Below are 12,130 nucleotides of genomic sequence, written 5' to 3' on the forward strand. Positions count from 1 at the left end.
CTGTGTGCAGGAAAAGCAGTGTGATAAAAATGCCCACTGAACTGGCCATGGGGTCTTCACTGCATCCTCTTTCTTCACCGTGTGAAGAAAGAGGAAGCTATTTGTTGCTATTGCCGGGCGGCAGCAGGAAGCCATAGCGAAAGCAGGAAAACACGATCCCCCACTCCACCCGAGTCTGATGACGCTCCTACTTTCTCTCTGCCTGAATGTATTATTCGGTTGAATTTTTAGTTCAATACAATTATTTGTCAGCTATCCTCTGAATTTGATGGTAGCCTCAGTCCTCTTTACTGCCTCCATCCAGCTTCTCAGTTATATGGGTGCAAAGTCCTTTGCAATGTTTATTGTACATGCATTCCCCACTGAACCTGTGAAATAGGATGCTGTTGTTCCCATTTTACAGACCGTGAATTGAGACTACAATTTATTGTCACACCATGCCTACGCAGGTTAGGCACTTAATAAATGAAAAATATTGCTATAGAATTACCCCTGTGAGTTTCTGGAAGTAGTGGGATTTGGGCCAAAGTTTCCCAGTTGAAATCCAATAAATTATCTGGATTGCATTGGTTTTCATGTCACAGCAGATTTGGTATACGCTATTTTTGTTCCCTGATTTCTTCTTCTCAAAGTTTCTTTTTTTTGGACCCATCTTGAGTACTATTCCAACAGGACTCTTTCCCCCCACTTCTTAATAACCAAGTTTATAACCTTGTTTTGGCTTCTTCTAATAAGATGAGTCGTCTAGAATTCTCCCCCAAGTCAATAATTCAAGTCCGCAGGTGACCTTAAAGAAATGATTGCATTTTATCTTAGCTCTCTTTTTTTCTTTTTCTTTTTTGAAAATGTGGGCCATGCATATATGAAGCAGGGATATCATTTGCATTTCTTCATCCAGCTATAATTTCGACAATTGGCAGTTGACCAAAGAATGTGAGGGCGGGGGGGGGGGGAGTCATCTAGAGAGCCATATAGACTTTTTCAGAACCATAATTAAGTAGCATAGATTAGCTCAAGGTCAGAGGAGAAGATGATTGGAGCCAAGATTTTAAGGGAAACAGATAGGGAGTTGGAGAGGAATGTTGCTTGTAAAATATATTTAATCTGTTCCTGTAGATTTGCCACCAAATTCCAACATGTGCGTGTAACTATGTATATGCATGAATACATATGAACTATGTATACCCTAATTTGGAGCCCTCTGCAAACTCCAGTATATACATGGAGGTCCAATGAAATGGGATTTCCCGTTCATTTCAGTGGAGGGGATAGTGTGTATGTGAAGACCTCCTATGTGTCCACTGGAGCTCCTGCACCTGAAAGGTTTCTCTAGACCGGAGTGAAACTCTAAACTCTTGACATTATTCCATATAAGTAGGGTTGCCATATTCTGAATCCACAAAACCATGAAAATTTTTTTTTGCCGGGGGGGGGGGGGGGGCTAGGATTTTTTTAAAAAATGAGCAATATGTAAATGTCTAGGGAAAGCCCAATTTTTGCAAAGCTCAATTTTTCAATTAAAACATAATCTACCAGACATCTTAAATTCACTGCAACTTACTTCCAAGTAACAGATTTGAGGCTTGCAACCCATATCCAAGGAGGTGGATTTTTGAAGGGCGATTTTGGGGGGAGTGACTTTTCTTTCCTTTCTCCCCTCTCTCCTTTCCTCTCCTTCACCCCCTCGTCCCCCACTCGCTCGCTTCCTCCTATCCCCCACAAAACTCTCTTTCTTCCCCCACAAATAACCCAGTAGCGCCGCCCCGCGCTTACCCTAAAGGTCTGACCACAACCAGCCAAGCTCACCAAACTCCTTTGCATTGCATGGGACTCAGGTAGCCTGAGGAGAGCATGTGCGCCTTTCTTCGCTGTTGTTCTTCTTCTACGCATCCGACCAATGCAACATATATGTTCTGAAGGGACAAGGGAGAGGGCTTTCTCTGTGATGGCACCCCGACTGTGGAATGCCCTCCCCCTGGAGGCCCAATTGGCGCCAACATTGATTTCATTTCGACGCCAAGTAAAAACATGGCTTTTTAACAAAGCCTTTGATGGTTAAACTCACTAGCACATTATTTTAACTGTTTTAACTGTATCTATAGCTTTTAAATTATATATTGTTTTAACTTGGATCATGGTTTAATTTGTTTTTAACTGTGTATATTTATTGTTTTATAATGTATGTTTTTACCTGTACGCTGCCCTGAAATCTTAGTGATATAGGGCGGGATATAAATATTTTAAATAAATAAATAATAAATAAATAAGGTGAGTCATGGTGAGTGACTCAGATGAGCCTTTGGAGGAGCGGTGATGCTCTGGAAAAAGCGCCGTATTGATGCGTCTTTTTCTCTGCTGCTGCCGCTTTGCTGAACAGGCTCAAGGCACCATTTTGGAGGTCAGAATTTTTCTGGCCAGCTGGACCAGGAATCTGGGATTCTTGCCCAGCTGGTCGGGACATATCAGAATCTCCTGGAAATTGGGACATTCTTGGTTTTCTGGGACGTATGGAAACCCTACATATAAGGGAGAGAGAGCTGAGTCTAGAAATGTGCTCTGAATATAATTCCAAATCTCCCAGCCAGGAATTTGGAAAACAAAAACAAAAAACCCTTCCATGTTGCATTGCCATTACATCATGCAAAGGTATACATTTCTGCCCAGAAGCAATGAATTTACAACTGCACCATGCCCCACCACTGTGTCTTAACTTCAACAAGCAAACACATCATCTCTGAATGGCTATGAGTTACACAGTCTATATATCTAGGATTTTCTTCTTCAGTAATTTCATTGTTCTGATTTGCACATCCGCCTTGCTTTGGGAGAGATGCCTTTATTTCCTCCCTCGATTAAAGCGCGATGTGAACAAGATGTCTGAGGCCTGATTCTCATTTTGCCACCTGAGTATAGATACATAAGGTGTTAAATACTTGAGCCTTTTGTTGAACGCAAAGGGCCTGTTCAGAAGACACCTTAAGCCCTGCTGGTTAAGGCTTTTGGTTAAGCAGCCGGGTTTAAGGTGTCTTGTGCGATGCGGTTTGCTCAACCCTGCTCACTCGCTAACAACAGTCGGACTGTCCGCACCAGGGTTAGCAGCTCTAACCAGGCTTAAAGTGTTGTGTGCAACAGCATGGCTTATGGTTAGTGCGAACCCCAGAGAACCCCAGTTTCACGAACCACGAAGCCTGAAGTGTCATCTGAACAGGCCCATTGTTAGTGTCTGCATATAAAATTCTAAAATACAAGTGACAGTTGGGAAACCTTTGGCACGCAAAGCATGCATGCTACCACTGAGCTACAACCCTTCCTGTTCAATTCCGTTGCTACATCCTCTAACCTAGAAGTGGCGACATTGGCTGCCTGTCTATTCTGGCCCATCTCCTCTGCAGCCTCTCCAACTGTCAGAAACTGACAGAAGTGCTTACTGTCAAAGGCCCTAATCTGGGTTTGAAGGTGTGTCAACTAGGGCTCTGCTCCACTTTGCTTCGGAGCGTAGAAGCAGTAGCGAGACGGCTTGATTCGCTTCCGACAAAGGCGGAGACGAAGCGGGTCGGGGGGCTGTGGATCGAGGCGAAGAGGATCGAGACCAAGCGGATCCTTCACCTCGATCCAGAGCTCTGAAAAAAAAGTAAGTGGGGGCTTACCTGGCACTGCTGCAGTCCGTGTTGTGACGGTGGCAGAGCCAGGTAAGGGGGCAGGGGGAAGGGTCTTACCTGAGTCTGTCGTGTTCCGGCAACAGCTTCACCTGAGCCCGAGGACTCAAACTGGAAGACCAGGCTGCAACGGTAAGGGGGGAGGAGGGAGGGGGCCTTACCTGGCGCTGGTGCCGCCACCGCAGTCCGTGCGGCGATGGCAACGGAGCCAGGTAAGGGGGCGGCAGCCTGGTCTTCCGGTTTGAGTCCTTGGGCTCAGGTGAAGCCACTGCCGGAACATGACGGACGCAGGTAAGGGGGGGAGGAGGGAGGAGGCCTTACCTGCTACCGCCGCTGCGGAGCTCCGATTCGGATGCGGAGTTCCACAGCGGAGTGGAGCAGACCATAGGCGGATCAACGCGGGGCGGAGCGGACCCGATCCGGAATTTGTAGATCAAGGCGGTCCGTGCACAGCCCTAGTGTCATCCAGTTCTGGATGGGGTTACATTCCCCCTGAAAGACTGTGTTCGCAGCTTGGGGGTGCTCCTGGATCCGTCTCTCCAAATAACAGCTCAGATAGATGCGATGGCCAGGAGTGCCTACTATCACCTTCCTAGAGTTGGAAGACACGCACTGGTAACTTTGAGGCTCGACTTCTGCAATGCGCTTTACATGGGGCTGCCTTTGTGCCTAATCCAGAAACTTCAACTAGTTCAAAATATGGCAGCCAGGTTGGTCACCGGTACGGCTAGGGGTGACCATCTTACATCAACTCTAAAATCACTTCATTGGCTGCCAATTAGTGTCCAGGTGAAGTGTAAAGTGTTGGTTATTACTTTTAAAGCCCTATATAGTTTGGGTCCAGGTTACCTGGGGGATCACCTTCTCTGGTACAATCTGCCCAGCACACTTAGGTCCTCTGGGAAGAATTTACTACAGTCAGCCAAAACTAGGGTGACAGGTATTACCCAGAGCACCTTCTCTTCTGCCACTCCCAGACTGTGGAACAGCCTCCTGGGAGAGATTAGCCAGTTTAACAGTCTTTCTGAATTCAGGAAGGCTAGAAAGACTGATATCTTCCGGCAGGCCTATCCAGTCGAATTTTAAGATATTTGACTGTTATTTTAATATTGTATTAGTTTTATATGTTTTAATCAGTTTTATGTATTTTATGGTATTTGTATTTAATGTTGTTCCTTGTTTCGATCCAGAGAGAGAGGCAGGTAAGAAATAAACATCATCATCATCATCATCATCATCATCATCATTATTATTATTATTATTATTATTATTATTATTATTATTCGTGGTATGCATTGCCTTATGATATGGCAATAATTTTCGCACATGCCACAGCTCTTCTGTGATGTATTGATCTCTCTTGCTTTTCCACAGGGAGTTGCCTGTTGACAGTCTGTGGCGTAGTTGCTAATGCGCTGAAAGTGTGTTTTGTAAAATGTCGATACTTCAGTGGGAATGTCACAAACTGGCTAGACCATGCCAAGGAAAACTATGGCGGCAAGTACAGCGAAAGTCAAGTGGAAAGCACAAAATCGCTTGTCCGCCTCTTTCCCCTCTTTTTCTTCCAAATCTTCTACAGATTGTGTGTTATACAGGTGAGTGAGTGACGCTACTGGTCTTACATGCATTTTGGGGGTACATTCCATCCCTTGGTGTAGATCAGTGGTTCCCAAACTTTTTCAGGTCACCACCCCCTTGGTTCCGCAAATTCATGCCCAGCGCCCCCCTACCCTACACTATAAAAATCATTATTCAGAATAGTGGTTTTCAACGACCCACCAAGGAAGATAATAATAATAAAATTCAAAACAGTAACAATTAATTGAATACTTTATTCAAAATCCAATTGGTGTGCCCCGCCATGCTGGCTGCAAACAGAGGTGTTCGCTCTCTTTCTCCTCCCTCCCTCGGCAAGCCTGGGGCAGGTGCTTCCCATTTAGAGGGGATTCTAGGAGTTGAAGGACTTTTTCTGTCTAAACATGCATAAAATTGTGCCTTTAACTTATGTCACACTAGCATGAATACAGGAATCAAATAGGATTTCCTTCTTCAGTGGAACACACTTACTTAGGAGTAAGCACCATTTTGTTATAGGAAAGGATAATGTATTTTAATTAAAATTTTAAAATAATTATCTGCCACCTAGTACAGAGTTTTCTATGGAAAATCTTGCTGGGACTGAAGTAGAGGGGCACTAATTTTACTGTACTTATTGTCTTTCAATATGGTTAAATATCCCACAGTTACCTTGCTATTCTATTTCTACAATTCGTTTTCTCCTGACTTTTCTTCACACACTCTTCGTTTTCAGGCTGAATCCTATGCACATTTACCTCAGAGTAAGTTCTATTGATCTCAGTGGGGCTTACTTCTGAGTAGACATACTTAGGATTGTGTTGCAGCTCTGTTTTTATGGTGACACAAGATACACACATACCATGTTTACCAAAAGAACGCTTGAAAAAAGGGGGTTGGACACCCTGAAATAAGCAAAGGCAGATAGGAATGGTTTCAGCAAGCATTCTGGAAAAAGATGCTGCTGAATCTTCTTTAGCCAGGAAGGACCTGGGAAATTGCAATTCTCTCTCCCTCCCCCTTTTCTTTTCTCTCCCAATCCTGTTGTAGTCCAGATTTTTTGGGGGGTGGGAGCACACACACAGACACACAGCATCTCTCTCTCTCTCTCTCTCTCCAACCCCCCCTCCCTCCAACCCCCCTCTCTCCAACCCCCCTCCCCCCAAGCCTCACAATAGCTGCTGGGCTGATTAGGACAGGAGGGCAGCAGCTCAGAGGGGAGATGGCCCCACTCTGCAATTCCTGACGGGAAGGGAGCCTGGTGATACCTTGCAGCAGCACAAGCAGTCTTGCTCCCCACCCAGCCTGCCGGCTGACTGCTGTTCTTGGCAGCTGCTCTGCCACCCGCTGTCCTCCACATGCTCCTTATAGAATCATAGAATCATAGAATAGCAGAGTTGGAAGGGGCCTACAAGGCCATCGAGTCCAACCCCCTGCTCAATACAGGAATCCACCCTAAAGCATCCCTGACAGATGGTTGTCCAGCTGCCTCTTGAAGGCCTCTAGTGTGGGAGAGCCCACCACCTCCCTAGGTAACTGATTCCATTGTCACACTGCTCTAACAGTCAGGAAGTTTTTCCTGATGTCCAGCCGGAATCTGGCTTCCTTTAACTTGAGCCCGTTATTCCATGTCCTGCACTCTGGGAGGATCGAGAAGAGATCCTCTCCGCCACATGGCTGCTGCTCCCGCCTTGTGCAGCAACTATCGCGAGAGGTCTGCCAGGGCAGCTTGGAGGAGGGAGCAGCTCTGGCCGAGGGAGGGAGCCAGCGAGCAGACAGCAGTGGCTCCAGCAGGAAAGAAGCCCTGGGCCCTCCTAGGCAGGAGAAGAGTGGGCAAAGCAGCTGAATTCGCTGCTGTTTCCTGCTCTGCTGCCTCCTGTGAGCGCTTCCCCCACCACCTACTTCTGGTGGGGCCGCTGTGGGCTTGAGATAGCAGGAGCGGTGTGGGAAGAGCAGCTGAATTTGCCGCTCTTTCCTGCTCGGTCCCTGGGTTTTAGGACCTTCTGGAGAGACCACCTTGAGCGCCCCCCTGCCGCCCCTTTGCCTCTTAACGCCCCCCAATGCAATCCCACCGCCCCCAAGGGGGCAGTACCACCCACTTTGGGAACCACTGGTGTAGATCATCCTTCCCTAACCTGGTGCCTTCTAAATGTTTTGGAACAACTCCCGTCAGGCCCAGCCAGTATAACCAATGGTCAGCATTGCTGGGAGTTGTAGAAGGCTCCTTGTTTGGGAAGGCTTTTGTAGATAGTGGACATTGATCTTTCCAATACTGTAATGCAGTTATTTGAGGGCGCAGTCCAATCGTTTGCACCCTCACGAGATGGAAGCTTCCAAACCCGGAGGCTTTCGTGTACCCAATGTTGGCAGGGCAGGAGAAGCAGAGGAGCTTATCTTTGGCTCTCCATCCTCTGATCATCTCGTTTTTTGCTAGATGGAGCGAAGGAGGCTGGAAGAGGCTCTTGATGGCTCATATCCTGGCCTCTCTGGTCTGCTCCCCTCTGTGCCCACTGGAACGCCCCCTTCCCCACTCCGAAGTTGATTTTCTGTCCTTGGAGGCTAGCTGGTTCTGTTCTTTCTGTGCCAGCTTCAAAGGGGGAGATAGAAGAAGGCAGATCACTGGCTCCCACTTTTGAGGTTAGAGGAATGTCTCCAATCTCAGAGGGGGAAATTCCCACTATCCTGTGGCCCATCAAACAATGTCTACGGGCCATAGGATTGCTCCTTAAAAAGGATACAAAGGAGCCACTTCCAATGGCCATCAGATAACACCCACAGTGTAGGAATATAATTCAATAAAACACGTACATCATTAAACTGGATGTGCAACAATGTATGCCTGCTTCAGCTTTGAGTATATGGACATTGTAACAACAAATGAAGGATTACAGGACATGTATATTTTTTATTTTATTTTTCCCTTTTAATTTTCCTTTTCCTTCTTTTTCCTTTTAATGTTTCTTTCTAATTCGATTAAGCTTTGTTCCCCTAGTAATTATATCAATCAATATTTTCTTTTCTTTTCTTTTTTCTTTGTATATTATACATATCCATATAATTGTTGGTTTGATATTAAGTGTTAGGGGATTGTTTGTACTCGTTTTCTTTTCTGTAATACTTTAAATAACATAATTTTGTTTTCAAAAACCCCATTAAACAACACTTCTAAAACAAGATGAAGGTGAAGACAAATCTCAGACCAAAAGGATGTAAAATGAGGGCAACCCCACATCTTATATTATCAGGGAACCCTCTTTGAAACGGCATTTTGTGCTGCGACTTTAGGCATCTCGTGCCTACCATAACCATATGCTTGTGTTTGTTCAGCACCTGGTGAAATTCCCTTTTCATCACAACAGTTAATACTGGACTATAGCTAGAGTGACCAGATACAAAAGAGGGCAGGGCTCCTGCAGCTTTAACTGTTGTGATGAAGAAGGAATTTCATCAGGTTGGTGCATGTATACAAATGACATTTGCTGAAATCCCCTATTCAGTACAACTGGTAGAGTTCCGTATGGACACCTTAGTGTGTATAGAATTGCAGCCTTGAAATAAACAAAATTGGATTCATTAAATTAAATTCAGCACTTGAGTTCTTATATTAGTATGTTTTTCCAGTATGGTGTAGAAGGGATCCTGACTTTTACAAAGCAAGGCCACAACCCTATGCATGTTTAGACAGAAAATAGGACGCCAACTCCCAGCCTTTTCCCCCTGTCTAAACATGCATAGGATTGTCCCTTTATAGCACTTTCCCACTCGCCTAGAATAAAGCCTGCGCCTATAGAATGGATATAAACCAGGGGTGCAGAACCTCCGGCCTGTGGAGGTTATATATCCAGTTCCTCCAGAGGCAGAATGGGGAATCCCCCCTAGAGGAACTCCACAAAGAACAGGGCTTCCTCTGTGTAGTACTCCCCTTCCTCCCTCATGAGAGAAACCTTCCCTCGCATAAACTGGAGCATGACGGGTCAACAAGCAAAATGAAGTATTCCCCTTTCAATATAGATACCTTCAGGATTTTATCTGCAGACCATGAATTCCAATTTGAATTTGAATGGATTCCTCTTGCCAATAGCAGCCATGAATTTGATCAGCATCCTGCCATTCTTAATTCTGGCTCCGGTTCTAGAGTGCCTCAACACTTGTCTCTTCAACACCAAATCAAGTGGATGGTCCCCGACAGCCTGTATTGGTGAGTACAATATATAGATATAGATATATGCTAATTTCTCTAGAGAAGGGATATTGCTTTGTGTTTATTGGCACCCAAATACTATTTGTAAATGAATGAATGGTTTTGGATTGATGTTGAGAATCTGTTACCTAAATTGACTGGCCGTAATTGATGGTGTGGCCTCATCGATACTTACCTAAACTTGACTGTACGCTTGTTGGAGACCAGCCTCGTTAAGTACTTCTTCCAGCATCTGAACCATGTATATTTTCAGTTGAGAAAATGTTACGCTTATTTTATATATTGCATTTGTATTTTATCTGCCTCTAAGGAGCTCAGAGGTGCATTTTTAGCTTCATAACCCTGGGATGTAGGTTAAGCTGTCAGATAACCAGCAATATCTCTAGGGCTGGAACCCTCTGCCATGAAAACCCAGGGAGCAGCAGGTCATAAAGACAGGGGCTAACAGGTGCCTGTGCAGCCTAGGTCCTACTGGAGGGACCCACTGGAGCTGATGCTGCTTGCCACAAGATCTTTTCCTTTTCTCATATATATGAGAGCAGCAGGTACATGGGCAGCAGGTTACAGATGTTCATTTTATTATTTTTTCCTTTTAAATATGTTGTTATGTTTTTCTACAGCAAAATGCAGCTTCTTCCCAAGTAAATGTGTTTAGCATCAGGGCAGCAGAAGCAAACTCCAATTTATTCCTGTCGTCATAGAGTCATAGAATAGTAGAGTTGGAAAGTACCTATAAGACCATCAAGTCCAACCCCCTGCTCAATGCAGGAATCTGCCTTAAAGCATCCCTGACAGATGGCTGTCCAGCTGCCTCTTGAATGCCTCTAGTGTGGGAAAGCCCACGACCTCCCTAGGTAACTGGTTCCATTGTTGTACTGCTCTAATGATGGTGCTATGATTTAAATGAGTTTAAAATGCGAAAGTGCACGTGCTCAGAGTCTTTATTTTTTTAATCAGGGTTAGCAAGCCGTGTTTGCTTTGTTTGCTCTAACATATCAGTCTTGGAGAAGAAGTTGTAAGGCATGGTATAGCAGGGGTGGGGTTTGAAGAAGAGAAGTACTAGTGATGTGCGTCACAATTGAAGTAGTGCAACATGACCGTCAAAAAGGGGGAGTGATTAAGTCCATTGTGTCCAGGGTCTACAATTAACTCACACCGGCTTTGTGTCTCTACGACAGTGATTTAGGGCACGTTTGTGATTTGCCACTCACAGAAGTTTGCGAATCCTTCAGATGATGTTGTCAACCTCCTGCATGTCTTTTGAGCCTCCCACCCCCCCATACTAAAAGAAACCTTGGATATCCCGATTCTTCTGAAATATCGTGGGATTTCCTAACATATGCAGCCGGAGTTGCACTCCCAACCACCCACTGGAGGGTGCAGTCCCATTCAAGGCTATGAGCACCGAAAGGAGGGGAAGTTTTCCATTGCAAACCACATGGTCAGCAATTCAAACAACATGGTCATCCCTGTCTGTCTGTGTAATGGAGCCCATCGCAATCGTGCAAAGGAGCAGCCCCAGTAAGATAGTATGATTTCCCCTAACGTAGAGATGCTCTTTGCTTGACTTGCACTGAATTAGAAAGTAGTGATAATACGTGATTTGAAAAGGACCCCCTTACTTAGATGTAAGTCTTTGAGTATGACCAGTAAACCCCAAACACATCCACTGAGGTGGAACTGCTTATTAACCATGCTGCAATCATGTGAACCGGGTCAGTGTGTTTCTGCTATTGTTAAACTAGTGGGGTGGGTGGGTGTCAAAAATCCTTGCCTGTCTAGATCACCCTGAAATCTTTGTCTTCTGGAGTCTAACCAGTTTTAATGATTGGCACAGTACATGTGCTCCCAACGGCCTTGTTTTTGCCCATTCCTTCCCATGTGTTTTATTTATACCACCAGCAGATGGTGCTGCTTTAGTGCATGATTTTGATTTATTACAGCATTTTCGGGGGGTTATAAAATGGCGAAATTCCCACTTGAAAATGGTGAGAGAGTCAAGGGAGGTTGATGATGTCATGAAAAGGACCCACAAACTTCCGTGAGCAACCAATCATAGCTGTGCGATAAATCACTTTGTAGAGGAGTTCTCAGCTTTCTAGAGAGTGATTTGCCCGAGGAAGACTTGAACTACCTCCTCCACAACTCAAACAATGTTGGGAGCACAAGGAAGTTGTTGAAAAGTTTGGTGTGGGGAGAGGGCTTCCTCCTGACTAAAATCACATTCCTACCAATGGAAGAAGACGAACAGAATCACTAGGCTAAATGTGGGCTCTTGAGGAAAGGATCAGTAACAGAAGCTGGGCAAACAACCTGCAGAGAGGAGGACAGCAGGACAACTCCAATGAAGCTCTGTTTCTGCAACAGAAGAGAGAACTGAAATCCTGGATCTGCTGCAGCTGTACCAGCTCCAGATGCAACCTCAGGCTGTGCTTTCAAGCATTTCCCAAACTGTCCTACTAACAGTAGCCAGGCTACCAAGTTACAACCTGGATTGCAGCAGCTGTTGACTTGTAAGAAACATAGCAATCTGTGACATCTTGGGGAATGGAAGGACTTGTATTTTCTCTCTCTCTCTCTCTCTTTTTTTGTCTTTCAAAATATATTTGTTAATTAATACACTCCTGGTGTGTGACTGGACCCAGTCAAAATTAATTTCCAGGCTTTCTGGATGACTGAGCTTCACAATTCCAAAATC

At 45.1% G+C, this 12,130-nt stretch overlaps 1 protein-coding gene across 1 annotated transcript in view; it reads left to right on the plus strand.

Annotated features, from left to right (window-relative positions):
* Nucleotides 1-12,130, plus strand: part of SLC15A5 (solute carrier family 15 member 5) — a 49,845-nt gene that overhangs the window by 18,176 nt on the left and 19,539 nt on the right. The window contains exons 4-5 of the mRNA XM_063134425.1: nucleotides 5,031-5,251; nucleotides 9,243-9,429. Of these exons, the coding sequence (XP_062990495.1) occupies nucleotides 5,031-5,251; nucleotides 9,243-9,429 (408 nt within the window). The remainder of the gene's footprint in view (nucleotides 1-5,030; nucleotides 5,252-9,242; nucleotides 9,430-12,130) is intronic.

The sequence above is a fragment of the Elgaria multicarinata genome, chromosome 9 (genome assembly GCF_023053635.1).
Source record: "Elgaria multicarinata webbii isolate HBS135686 ecotype San Diego chromosome 9, rElgMul1.1.pri, whole genome shotgun sequence".
Taxonomy (NCBI): domain Eukaryota; kingdom Metazoa; phylum Chordata; class Lepidosauria; order Squamata; family Anguidae; genus Elgaria; species Elgaria multicarinata.